Source organism: Caretta caretta, chromosome 4, assembly GCF_965140235.1.
Source record: "Caretta caretta isolate rCarCar2 chromosome 4, rCarCar1.hap1, whole genome shotgun sequence".
NCBI lineage: Eukaryota > Metazoa > Chordata > Testudines > Cheloniidae > Caretta > Caretta caretta.
The window spans coordinates 21,603,283-21,618,017 of record NC_134209.1 but is presented as its reverse complement, the minus strand read 5'-3'; the positions used below and the strand labels follow the sequence as shown (position 1 = coordinate 21,618,017).

The window sequence follows — 14,735 nt, the reverse complement described above, 5'->3', positions numbered from 1 at the left end:
ATAGTATTTGTCTTAACATTTGAGGGAACTGTTAGTTAACTAGCTGCCTAGCCAGGCAGATCTGTCTGATGTCTAGTCAGATCTATTGTTGTTGTCTCTAAAGCCATAGCAATAAGTCACATTAAAAATATAAAACACTATAAGTTTATTTAAATATTGGAACACAGTTCAAAAAAATGGCACTAAAATTCTGTTCTTGACAGGTAGGGCTTTTCTCTGCGTCAAAGAGAATTGTTGAAATGGTTCAAAGAGCTTATGCTGGATTTTAGCAGAGCCTGGAAGCCAGATTAGAGCAGTCATCTCTCTGCACAAGCCTGGGTGTTAAAATCAAGCTCCTTCCGATGAGGATCCTTGCAAAGAAGAGAGTCTTTGTGGACCATTCCTGCTTCCATTGACATCAAAAGAGTTTTGCTGTTGTCTTCAATGGGAGTAAGATCAGGCTGCATGTGTGTCTACAAAGAGGTCACCCTTATGCTTACCAATTACCTTGGATAACAACCTTGGCATTTGTAGAATTCTAGTTATTTCCTCTAATGATTATAAGGAAGTTTAGCTAAAACTGCAAATATTGAGATAACCTTCCATTCTATTCTGGTTCTTATACCACGTTCATCACCATGGTATCTTCCTGTATAGTGTTTTAAGTGACGTAACTATCATCTGTGGTTTTCTCTTTCTCCCATCTTCTCTCTGTGCTGAAGGGAATTATGTGAGTTTTTCTTTTTATGTGTATTAAGTTGTTTTTATTCGTGATGGCTGGTTGAAGACATGCACTGTGCACTTGAGTTCAGTTGGAATTTCTTAGTTGCTGAGGGCTTCACGCTCAGGTAGACTGCACTTCTGTAGTCCAGTTAGAAGTTAATGAAGGTGTGTTTTACTGAGGCCAGGTCATCATCCATCAGGATGGGATGCAATCTCCTAACTAGCTATAGGTAGTAGAATTATTTATTTGTGTTATTATGGAGGTTGCTCTGCACTTGCTTAGCATCAGCAAGGAATCCAAGAGCACTCCTAAAATGTGGACTGACTAACCGATTTTGGGTGTGTATCTTCAACCAAAGGAGACTGTTTCATAGCTACAAACTTCTCTGCATTTACTTCTGCCAGTAACGTAATCTCCACTTGCCCAGGTTCAACCTCAAGCAGTTATTCTTCATCCATGAACTGATCTCAGTCAATTACTGGGTTAGCTTGGTGACAGTGGTGTTTTCATATGTAGTGAAAGATAGAGTTGTGTGTCACCGGCATATCTTGAGTCCCCAATGTCTTGCTAGATCTCCTAGTGGCTGCATGTATATGTCGAACAGTTGCAATATTTCATCTGCTTCTAGAATAGTAAAATTTGTGTCAGCAATGTTACGTAAACAATATTGTACGCTGTTCAGGTAAATGGTTGGAATGTCAAGTATTTAACAATTAAATATATGGGAAATCAAAGAATCCAAGGATGTGCTGTAGAAATAGGATCTTACATAGCCTCACTGAAATTATTTGCTCACTGTAGACACAACCTCTTGACATCAACCTTGTTTCTGACCCTCAAAATCTAATTAAAACCATGGTGTTTTCTGTGTATCAAAACTATGACAAAGATACTGAAAAAATAAACCAATTATATAAAATTTTCTATAATTAAGAGCAGATTACTTAGTTCTGTATCTGGCTGTGTTAATCAAATATTTCTTGGTGATTTCAGGTATTCCAAAGTTGATTACAGCTGATATGGTTAAAGAAGGTGCAGCTGTGATTGATGTAGGCATCAACCATATCCATGACCCTCTGACAGGGAAAACCAAATTAGTAGGGGATGTGGACTTTGAAGGTAAGAAAAATACCCCTTCTGATATAAAAGTACTGGATAAGTTGGGTTTAAGGTATTTGATTATTTTTAAAAATGAGATGGTTAAATTAATTTGTCAAATCGGATCTTTTCTCCTCACCTGAAGAAGTGTATTGACAAAGCAAGAAGTTGTATCTAAACTTAATACATACTCTATTAAAGAGCCCAAGTATGACTGTTTTTAAAAGAAACTGGGACGTATAATTATAAAATGCATGCCAGCACTGATGACAGGTGCAGGGGAAGCAATGGCAAAGGGCTGTGGTGCCACTTCCTCCCCAAGTTTCCCTGCTCCCTTTAGGCATCTTGTGTCCATGACAACTAAGAGAAAGCAATCCCCAGACCGCAACAAGTTTAGGGACTCCAATTGCATATAGTATGTATTACAGCATCACTGGTCAAGCTGCTGTTATCAAGGATCTTTCTGCACTTCCACTGGAAACTCGTATTTTAAAATATTAATTTTGCTTAAGTAATTTTCTCCATGCTAAGACTTGCTATATATAAATCTTTTGATCCTGAAAATCTTGGTGAAATTATCCTATCTTAGATCACAAATGACAATGTGCACATTGATCTCATTTTAGTATCCTGTTTTTGTGCAATGTATTACCAAACAACTGCACAATACGTCTTGATTGACAATGTCTGCTCAAAAGAAGTTCTAGACTGGAATAGCAGGATGGTTACAGTTCAAAATTAAAGTTTATTGGCAGAGCTGTGTGTGGGAAGCTTACACCTATCCACATTCTAGCTATTGGCCCCTCATTTTGATATGCATTAAATTCATTCACATTTTTTAAAAATAATCTTTCAAGTCTTGGCATACAGGCTCTCAGTCCAACAGCGCAATTGTATTCAAAATGTTTTTTAAAAGACTACTAGAGCTTCACACACACAAACTAGACAAAACCCTGCTTGCTTTACTCACACATAAAGATCTGTTAAAGTCAATGAAATTACTCTCATGAGTAGAGCAACAGGCTTGATCCTAGATATATTTTAGACATGTATGTGCGTATGTATAATTGCATGTTTAAAGTAGAGATATACAGGAAGTTATTATGAAAATATAGTTGTAACAAAATGCTCTCTTCATTTGCTGCTTTGTACAGTAGTAAGTAAAAGATGGTAAAATGGTACAAGAAATGTTACATAGCAGATGCTGTTCAGAACTGCAACAAAATATAGTAAACAGAAGTTCCACAAACTACTAGTATATACAAGGGAACATAATTTGCATAAACACATCTTAAATATGTGTGCCACATTTCTCTTTATTTCTTTAAAAAGTTTATCTGACACTCTGAATATAACATAAAGCTATATCCGGATGGCCAGGTCATGATTCAAAGTTTCTGTACATGCAGATATAGTACTGTGCTGTGTATGTCTTGACAAGTTCTGCTGTGGCTTGTTCCTCAGGATTTTACCTGGGGTGAGGGAAGATCCCAGAAGGAGGGAGGAACTTTAACTTGTGTTATGCCACTGAAGTTATAGGTAGTACTTAGCTGCACATTGCCATAGGGAGATTGTTTTGTTTTGATTAATGATTTAGTGAAACTTTCACCGATACTAATGAACCAGCAACAATCTGATGCATATAGGCTGTAAAGTAAAACATTTACATGCAAATTATTCGACTTAGCAGTTAAGAAGTGGAGCAAGCCATTATATCGAGTGAAAATGATATGGTAATCACAATCTGAGTTATTAGATATTTGCATTTTTGTTTAATGTGTTTGTTTTCACCAACAGTATCTTAAATTGAGCAAAGTATTGTACTGAGAATTAATTTAATGATTCTCTGAATTATAATCGGTTAGTATACAAATCTGACCATTTGGCTGAATTCATATTTATACACATCTGATTTTTTTTTTTAAGGTTGAGTATAAGATGCTTTAAATGGCCAGCAGTAATATGCAGTAACAGTTTAAAGTGTCACCTGTCTCCATCCTGCCACCCTCCCTAATCTCAGCTGTTCTGTACTATTAAACCATCCTTGACATAGAAAAATGTGCACTGGAATAGAAAGCGGGGCATTAATTCTCACATGGGCAATCCAAATTTAAATTTCCTTTATAAGAAACATGTATAAATATGGCTTGGATTAATCAAAGCCATATGATTTGAGATCACCTTTAACAGCAGGGTGGGATCTTCAGTTGCCACATCACAACTAACATCTTGGATTCCCTGCTTTATAAATACTGAAAGATGCTATTTAAAACTAAAGCAAGCTTTAAATGCTTTAAAAGTGGACAATGGGGTGAATTCCCACCTCTGCTGGAGGGAGTTCAGGATGGCTCTCTACACCTGTTTTTGAAGATCTTACAAAGTTTTACTTTATGGTATTTATAAAATTTCTCTTTATACTCAAAGAAACTATAATAAAACGAAGTTTTCAAGCTTCACATTTGAGCAGAGATGAGGATCAAAATCATGTGGGTGTCCATGCTTACTCTTCCCCAGAATATAAGGATAAAACAGACATCTGATGGGACTCAAAGGAAATAAACATAAAAATTGTAATAGGGAATAGTTGTGCAACATACAAAACATTATATAATTAGCCTGTGGCACTCACTTCCACAGAGTATCATTAAAGTAAATAGCTTTAGTAAGTTTCAAAAGAGGAATAAGTATTTTGGTGCAGGCCCGACACAATGGGCTTTATGCAGCACTTTATCATGTACCAGCTATTCCATGTACATGAATTGATGTCAAAGAGCCTAATCACCATGTTTGAATTTGTAAGTATTTCCCCCTATTAGTCCTAGGGGAGATTTTCAAAACCACCCAAGGGGCTTAAGAGCACAAGTTCCACTGACTGTCAGTGAGACTTGTGCTCCTAATTCCCTTAGGTGCTATTGAAAACCTCCCCTCTTGTCTCTGATTTGCAGGTGAACTCTGTCCCCAGAGTTCAGGTTGGGTCTTTTCTCAACAGCGACTTCTGATGTGCCCAGGATAACCTGGCATTTGCTGATAACTGCCTGGAGTTTCTCATATGGCTAACTAAAACCCTTCTTTTTCCTTCCTTCTTCCAGAGTCCGGGGTTTCATAGATTTGGCAGGAAGGCTGCAGCAGAGCCTCCATATGTCAATAATGATTTTGCAGCAGATAGTAAATTTGATGGCTGCAACAGTTTTTTGAAGTACCCATAGCATATTTTCTACACAAAACATCCAGAGTTTCTGACCACGCAGAGACGCACACCATATCTGTTCTCAGATGTTCTGAGTTGGTCCAAGTACAGAGACAATGTGAAATTAGCTATGGACTTCCAAGCAGGATCAGGCCTGACTTTTTCCATCCAGATTGTCTCTTACTGCTGTTGGTCTCTGAATCAAATTCACTCCTGGTGTAAAGAGCTGTCAGTTCATTGCTTAATTTGTCTCTCTGTGCTTACTACATCCCAAACCTATTAAATACATTGTTATATCCAGACGTTGCTCAAACTCGCACGCTTTCTCACTCAGGTAGTCCTGGTGTGTTTGGATCTTCTCTTTTGGACCAAAGGGGACAGCTCCTGTTGAAGGCAATGATAGCTGGGAGTACTCAGCACTTCTGAAAATCAGAATTTAGCTCCACACAACAAACTTCTGCTGGCCTAGCTATGTTGGTCAGGATTATGATGAGGTGTGACCCCTGACGGAGCTATGTTGGCAAAAGCCCTATATTGGCAAAACTGAGCTTCTGCCATTATAGCTTATTCCAGCCCCCCACCCCCACCCCTTCACTCCCAAACAAACTAAGTTATATTGGCAAAAGCTCAGTTTTGCCAGTATAAGCTGCATTCATACTAGGTGCGATTTGCCAGGCTAGTATACAAGTATAGCTATACCAGCAAAGCACTCCTTGTGTAGACATACCCTAAGGGTCTGAGGTAGGGCATCCAACATGAGTGGGATGTTTTGAAAAATTGGCCAATATCTGCAAGCATCTCTACCATGTGGATTGAGGCTCTTGGCCAGGGGTGGGCGAACTTTTTGGCCTGAGGGCCACATCAGGGTTCCAAAATTGTATGGAGGGCCAGGTAGGGAAGGCTGTGCCTCCCCAAACAGCCTGGCCCCATCCGCCCCCTCCCACTTCCTATCCCTGACTGCCCCCCTCATAACCCCCCACCCATCCAACCCCCCCTGCTCCTTGTTCCCTGACCATCCCCTCCTGAGACCTTCCCGCTCCTAACCACCCCCCCGGGACTCCACCCCCTATCCAACCCCCCCTACTCCCTGTCCCCTGACTGCCCCAACCCATATCCACACCCCCACCCCTTGACAGGCCCCCCAGGACTCCCAAGCCTATCCAACCCCACCCCCACCCCCCATTCCCCATCCCCATTAGAAACAATGGAGTTATACTGGTGTACAACTACTGTACAAAGTGGAAAATCACAGCCTAGATATTCACATAGGGAAAAAATAGTACTTTGTGTGAAATATATAATGAAAAAGTTACATTTTAAATTAATGACAATTTGGAGTAAATAACGTGCTAAATGTAATGTTTGTGCCAAAATGCTCTCGTGAGTGTTGTACACAGCTCAACTTTTGATCTGCAAAAGTTACAGACTGCTCCTTGAGACTGTTACCCACAAACGTTTAGTTCAAAGAGTGAAGTTATGTTTGTATCTGGTTGTTGTTGACAAGAGTGAGTCTAGTTGGTTGGCATAAGAGCACTGTCATCTACTCTTCTGTGATTGGTTTCAGAGGAACAGCCGTGTTAGTCTGTATTCGCAAAAAGAAAAGGAGTTCTTGTGGCACCTTAGAGACTAACCAATTTATTTGAGCATGAGCTTTCGTGAGCTACAGCTCACTTCATATGAAGTGAGCTGTAGCTCACGAAAGCTCATGCTCAAATAAATTGGTTAGTCTCTAAGGTGCCACAAGAACTCCTTTTCTTCTGTGATTAATCCTCTTAGATGTCTGAAGTTCTTAACTTTAAAGGAACCTAGCAAATGAAGACTGTTTCCAAAGTAGAGGATCCTGTTTGTCAAGGAAACAATCTGCTTTTCATTTCTTGTTAAGAATCAAAGAAATATTTTAAAGTTCTAAATAAGCTGCAAAATGACACCTCGTTCCCCTTAAGCGCTTAATTAGAATACTGGCATTTTCCTGACTGCCAAATAAATGCTTAGGGCACTGTATGTTTCAAGAGTCTCCATGCAGTTAAAGCAGATTCAGAGGCTAGAGCTTTTACATCACCTAAAAGTGAAGGTGAGACAAAGTCATTGGTAATGCAACACATCATTTGCTGCTGATTGGTCTGTCCTATCCAAACACCATCTCAGAAACCGCACATTGATTTATCATGCTGCACAGTCAAACCAAATCTACTTAGAACTTTCAGGGCCAAATTTTCAGATCTGGGCACCGAAGTTTGTCTGCAAAAAATGCATTCAACACATCCACATTTACTCCTCTAGATAGGGATTTACCAGACTGCAATCACCCTTTTGCAAGGGCAAACTCATTTTTAGATGGCTTTACTTAGTCACCTATTGTTCATTTTAAAAATGTGGCCCTTGAACTGTCGTTTGCAAATTGACCCTAGGCAGGTAGTTATGTAAGCCAGTATAAAATTAAACCTTTGCAGGATAATGATACAGTACAGTACATAACATACAGTGCAGGAATAGAAACTGCCCAGCATCTGAGAAAAACAGCACCCTATGCTTTTAGTCCTAACAGGGTCACCAACATGTCAGGTAATTAATACTATGCATGATTTTCATTGCTAAGCTTTCTACAGGAAAAACATCTTCAGGTTGTATATTGCATGTCTTTGTAAATAAGATGGTATAAATTGCATTCTGAATAGTACCCCAAAGAAAACCATGAAATATTTCCACTTGGAAACAAATTTGTTTCCATTTGAGGTACATTCTGTTTTAATTAGTATTATGTTATTCCCCAAAACAGGATAACAGTCTTGATATGTGTTAATATTCGTTCAGGCATGGGTATAGTTCCATTCAATGATTATGAAATTGATTGGGACAGTGCAGTGATAACTTTACTAAACTAACACATCAAATTCAATCAAAAAATGAGTAGTAAGTACTTCAAAATTATAAAACTAATAAAAGAAAAGGCAAATAATGTATCTGAGAATTTTAAGAGTGAGTGTCCTATTTCATCAAATTCATTCTTATTGTATAATGTAAGCAAAAAACCACATTGCAATTTATGTTCACCTTTCAAAAAGCTTTCAACGTGTCTGGTGGCATCAATCGAGTTATTAAAACCCTATCAACTTCAATTACCACTACTAGATTTTGCCTCAGTAAGGGCTTGATTTGGCGCTAATGAACTCAATGGGAACTTTGTCAATTACCTCGGTGGATGCAGCATCAGGCCCTAACTGAAAAAATAGTATGGAGAGGTATCGTCATTCGTAATCAATTGTTTGTTACCAAAAAAAAACTAGAAAATTAATTAATATCCTGTCTATTAAACTTATAGCAACCCTTCATTTCCTCTTCTCAGTAGTTCTTTCTAAGATCTTTCATTTTACTCACCAATCGAGCACCAGATACATGTAAATTTAATTATTCTGTAGTATTGGCAAGTAACTTTATTCCTCATATTTTAGGTGCCTAATTTTCTACCCCTCAATCTCCATGGATCTCATCTAATGCTTAATTTGAAAATAATGGTGCAATTTCAGCCCATTATTGACTTTGGTGGGATAGTCCCACTTACATCAGAGGTGAACATGGTCCACTTAGGGGAAAAAAAGATGTTTCCTTCTTAATCCACGTATATATGCTCTGAGTACGTGCCTTTCCCACACTATTCTCGAGCAGTGTCCATATGCTATGCAGAGTCCAACTCGGTGGCAAATACTGTTTAGCAATTCCAGTTCACTCCTCTATTCTGTTTCATGCATTTGGCAAGAACAACAGGGTTTGATTTTTCTGGCAATTCCTTAAGAGCTAGCACTGCCAATTCTGAAGCTGGTAGTGGGGAGGTGAAGATGTACAACCTGAAAAAATCACATGTTCTGCAGCAGTTGAGTGCAGAAATAGACTTGCCATGTAGAGGAACCACAACTAGCCCGTAATTTATTGATTGCATTCCATCATTTGTTGGGTTTTCTGAAAGTTAAATGATTCCCTTGCAAGTGGTGAGCCTGGAGTTCCAATTGTTAACCTTATGCAAAATATATAAGTAGCACATTGGGTCAAGAAATTCCATCTCCCATGTCAACAGGTTAACATGACACTGTTTTCCATTTTTCCTGTGTCCTTAAAGGCTGTTTTTTAAATGTCTGGGATCCTGCCATTAATATTTCTCATGAGTAATGAAAGAATGTCCTAACCCTCGGTAATGTTTCAAGGTTTGTGACTGAGTTGCTGGTGTATTTTTCAGCAGCTTCCTGGGGAAACTGATTATGTAAAACTGACCCCCGTGAGAATTTATTACTTGAGGCATTGAATCCATTCAGCCCCAACTTTGTCTTTTGGTCTTAGCCCAGATCTCTAAGCCATGTTAGCCAGTAAATTCCTCTCTCTCTTTATTCCTCCCTTTCCTTTGTATTCTGGCCACAGGCAGTAGGCCAGGTTGAGGAGAGGGGTTGGAGATAGAGGGCTCAAACCTCAATTGCAGCCCTGCTGTTTGTACATTTTTAGAACAGTGGTGGTGGAAGTCCATCTGTAATCCCATCCACCAGACGCATAGGTGACTTGGACTTCCATTTTTATTTTCAAAGTGAGATTCCCAAACTTTTCTGAGATGCGCCGCTGATTTCCAGCTGATGACACAGTAAATTCATGCGCACTTTTGAAATATCAGAGCTTTTGAAAATAGATTGTTTGGAAATATTCTTACAGTAGTATATTTTTTCTCTTTATATTAGAGGTAAAGAAGAAAGCTGGCTTTATCACTCCAGTCCCCGGAGGAGTAGGACCTATGACTGTTGCCATGCTCTTGAAGAACACGCTCATTACTGCTAAAAAGCTCATTTACTAGAGAGCTACTCTACACTGAAAAATGAATCCAAGTCATTCTATTTATTGATACATAAAACATTTATTTTTTACTACAAATATATTTATTTCTACATTGTATTTATTTTTTCATGTAAAATATTATGAATCCGATGATGATTTACAAAATGTTGCAATACCTTATGTTACCTCCTGCAGCTGAATTGTGAGTAAAACAAAGTGCAGTTACAGCTTTCACATGTGTATTGTTGTTCTGTAGGTCAATCTTGTTTATAAAAAAAAATAAGGACTAAGATGCTTTTGAATATTTTACTCTAAGTCCTATTTTCAAAAGTGACTTAGTCAGTTAGGACCCTAAACTTTGTTGAAAGTTAATGAAGCTTAAGCTCCTAAATGCTAGATCACTTTTTTGAATATTGAACTTAGGCTCCCAAGTCACTTATACACTTTTGAAAATTTTATTCTAAATCTTAAATTCCTTGCAAATCCAAAACTTCTGTTGATGTCAGTGGGAATTTTGCATGCCCAAGTAATGCAAGATTCAAACCTAAGATTCAACTGCACTCCAGTAATGCTGAAATCATAAAGGGCTCACATTCAGCATGTACATTTTTTTTTAACTAAAATAAGCTTACACACAAAAGGCCAAATTCTGACTTTATTTTCCCACCCAGAAGTCAGTGGGAGCGATGTGCACTAGAATGGAAACCAGAATTTGTCTCCTTCAAAATCCAGGCTTTGTTAGCCAAATATGTTGATACACATGCAGCGTGTTGTGTTTCATTTTAAGCATGCTCATGTTTGATATGCGATGATCCTACAATGTGACCATGCATGGATCACTTAGTAGGATCAGGACTGGGATTAATAAGTCTATAGTAAAACCTACTATAGAAATGTGTCATTGGTAACATAAAAGGGGAGAAAAAGATCATCCAGAATGAAATAGTTGTGTTAAAACTATGAACTGCATTCCCTCTTGCCTCCTGTGATCAGCTTATGTTCTTAGTCTCTGCCATAAGGCCCAATCCTGGTCCCATGGGAGTTTTGCTATTAACTTCAATGACCACAGAAGAGTGACATTGGGAAGAGGACACTACTGCTATAAAAATAAGAGGTAAACTTGGGAGAATAGGGAATATTTATCTGCATTTAAAGAAGAAATAAAAATGTTGATGCTCACTTATTCATTCAATGAGAGAGAGGGTCAGTTAAAAAACTGGATTAGAGTAATCAAATGCGATGTAAAATTAAAATGGGAATGCCAGTAAATACCAATAATAAGCCATTCTGATGATGATTGCATATATTATTAACACTGAGGGCCCACTCCAGCTCCGACTGACGTCAGTCAGAGTCAGATTGGGCCATTGTTTACATCTCTGAATCTCAGTAGAGAGGGTTTTGATTATTTACTCTAATCAAGAGCCATTGATGCTTGCCTGTAGTTTGTAGATTGCCTGAATGAAAAAAGCCCAAATATAATGCTGAATATTTCTTCAAATACAAAAATGTACTTTCTACAATAAAAAAATGTTGGAAAGTTACATTTGTACTGATTTTTCTTATGACAGTTTTTTCTGTTTAGCTTTTAAACACCAAATACCTGCTATTTTCTTTAAATGTACATAAAATACAAAAATGAAAAGTAAAAGTATTTATATTTCTGCTAACATTTTTCTACATATTTAGAAAAATTAATGGTGGCCCAAATAGTATAAACCGAGGAAAGAAATAAAACGGTTGTGCCAAATGAACAGAATAAAATTATAATTTCTGTAATGTGTTTTTTACAGGAAGAACATTTGAAGCCTGAGGCATAAACAGTGTCAACAAACATGTACAAACAATGTCCCAATTCTGCATACATTTAGGCTTTGTCTACACTAACACTTTTGTCGGCCAAACTTTTGTCAGTCAGGGCTGTGAAAAAATATACCCTGGATCAACACAGGTTTCACCGACAATAGCACCGGTGTGGACAGTGTTATGTCGGCAGGAGATGCTCTCCTGCCAACATAGCTCCTGCTGCTCATTGGGGGTGGTTTAATTATGCCGGCAGGAGAGTGGCTACACAGAAGACCTTACAGCAGCACAGCTGTGCCGCTGTAAAGTCAGTAGTGCAGACATAGCCTTAGGTATGTGCTTAAATTTAAACACACGCATAAGTGTTTGCAGGATCAGGGTATAAGGATACAGTCCTGTTGAACCTATTGATAATGAAGAAGCCACCTTGTGGGTACTATAAATTAAGTTCTATTGTGTGGGTAGGTGGATGGATGGATAGATATAGAAAATAAAGCTCGCTTGATCCAGCTATCCTCCTGAATTGTGACTTATTAGCAAGGGTTACCCACCTAGGCATAATACACAAGCTGCACCCCACACCTGAAGAAGATCAAAACCTACTGGCTGTAATGCATTACCAGAAGAGTGAATTAGAATGGGCAAGGCTAACACGCCATTTCCCTCCTGACAAGTGAAGCTCCTGGATCTAATTCCATGGGTCACTGAGAGGAACACAACACAGAAGAATAACCTGACACAGTGAGACACGTTAGAGATGTACCACAGTATCCTTACATTGTGAAATGTTCGTCCCTCCCTCTAGCTCTCTCTTGAGAAAGTGGAAGTGGCTGCTAATGTTCTGTGAGCATAACAATGTGCGAGAGTTAGGAGCAATGGGACTACTTGCATGTACAAGTACTTTACTGGGCCAGGCCCCGCTATATTTTATTATGTCTGATTAAATTAGTGACCCTGGGAGGGACCAGTCCTAATTGTAAACGCTAATAGAAATGTAACTGATGCTGTACCATATTCCAGGTATCTTATCCATTTTAGGTTCTTATATGGCTCCTTATATCAGGCCCTTTGGCCTGAGCTGTTAGCCAATATGCAGGGCCTTGCAGGATTGTTTCCATTAGGAAAAGCAACGAGTGATATGAGTGAGGTATATTTGTCAGTGCAACCCTGTTTATTTACAAGAATGTAAACAGAGTCCTGTTTCCCTGCACACAATAGAAACAAACAGGAAGAGTCAGTTTTCTTCCTCACAATTTCCAAGTCTACCTTCCTGGCCAGTAGTCTCCCCAGAGAGAAGCTCTTGGCTTCCTTTCACAGTCATGCTACCAGTTCTTCTCTGGCTTTCCCAAGGCTTTCTGCTTCTCACCCACGTAGCTCCAACCAAAGAATGCCCCTGCTCCTGCATTTTCAGTCAGTTCCAAGGAAACCCCTTGGCATGCATGGCTAAGGCTCTGCCCCGGCCTTATGCAGCCAGTACTTTGGGTAGTGGTCTCCCATTGTTTCAGCTATCACTAAACAAAGGGACATTTCATTGCTCCCTTACTTAGCCTGAATGAGAGGTAGCTAGCACTCTCATCATCTTCAGTGAGGTCTGTGTCTTCTAAGTTCTCAGCTAGTGCCTTAACCATTGGCCAATCCTTCCTCTCTAGGAATAATATAAGGCCCCCAAAATACAAGCCACACAGAAAATCTCTCTCATTTGTAAGTAGTACATAGGTTTAGTTTCACTGACTTTTGCTTCACTGCATCTTTGACAGATACCAGGTTTCTCCATAAAATAGTGTCTTTGCATGCACAATTATGCCTACAGGTAATAGGAAACGGGTGTTTCAAAAGAAAACCCAAACAGATTGCTAGATAATGGTAGTTTCCTAAATGAATGTGTGGTTGCCCTGAGGCTTTAGGTTGTTGCCAGATGCACTTTTTTTTTTTTTTTTGATTGGTAAGAACACGAGGTGACGCTTCATGGTATAAGTGCAAGAAAGACACATGAGCACAGGTAAGCAGAACAACTCATCTCTCTGGAAAGAAGAGAAGAAACCGCTGTTAATCTGCTGCTAGATATGGCATTTGGAATGCTAATATATATTTTGCTACGAGGTAGGTTTATTGGGGTTTTTATTGGTGTCCTATAGACATAGGGTTTTGTATTGTTACATTTGTTTAAGAAAAGTTCACTCATACTTTCTGTAATAAGCAGTGGGGGAAAAAATCCAAAAAGTTCAAAGGAATTCAGAAACAAAATTAGTTTCAATAGTTTCTGACTTCACTGAATTTTTGGATAGATATGATTTCATTTAGAATCATTTTAAAGAGAATCTATCTATCAGTAGATATGTCTTGTGTAGCATGTTCTAGTGAACTATATTGTATGCAATATAAAGTAACTACAATGGGATTTATAACAGCATGGATATGTATTTGGAGACTGTACAAACAGTAGCTCATTTTCTGTTCCCCACAGTCCTATAACTAAGCTGTGACAAAAGGAATTCAAAGAGGCAAGAACTTAATAAAAAGAAATCCTCATTATTTAAGTTTATTAATTCAGAAGTCCATTTAACGGACACATTTGTACAGATGAAATAAGCTTCATGCAAAAGTGTTTTCCTGCTAAAGCCAATATGTGTTTGCATTATACAGCAATGGTAGCACTTGGTGAAGAGGCAGCTATTACTGTTTCGTCGCTAACCACAGGCCTGTGGAATAGCTGGGCAAAAAACAACACAGAAGGTATTTCTTCTCTGCTCTGTATTGTCTCAAATAAGCATTTGTAGACTGAAAAAAAAAATCCTATCTACTGAGTGTAGCTGAATTGATAGCTACTCTTAATGTGACTGTCATTTAGTCAAATGGTAGTGTTTATTGTAATGAGAACATTTCTCGACTAGTTTCAGAGTAGCAGCCGTGTTAGTCTGTATTCGCAAAAAGAAAAGGAGGACTTGTGGCACCTTAGAGACTAACCAATTTATTTGAGCATAAGCTTTCATGAGCTACAGCTCACTTCATCGGATGCATAAAGTGGAAAATACAGTGGGGAGATTTATATACACACAGACCATGCAAAAATGGATGTTTACCATACACATTGTAAGGAGAGTGATCTCTACTAGTTTCAGAGGGGTAGCTGTGTTA

At 38.6% G+C, this 14,735-nt stretch overlaps 1 protein-coding gene across 1 annotated transcript in view; it reads left to right on the top strand.

The window, feature by feature from the left end:
* The window catches only part of MTHFD2L (methylenetetrahydrofolate dehydrogenase (NADP+ dependent) 2 like), a 60,718-nt gene extending 49,377 nt beyond the window's left edge, over positions 1-11,341 (top strand). The window contains exons 7-8 of the mRNA XM_048847572.2: positions 1,697-1,822; positions 9,704-11,341. Coding sequence (XP_048703529.1) covers positions 1,697-1,822; positions 9,704-9,816 — 239 coding nt within the window. The 3' untranslated portion in view covers positions 9,817-11,341. The remainder of the gene's footprint in view (positions 1-1,696; positions 1,823-9,703) is intronic.
* The last annotated feature ends 3,394 nt before the right edge of the window (positions 11,342-14,735 follow it).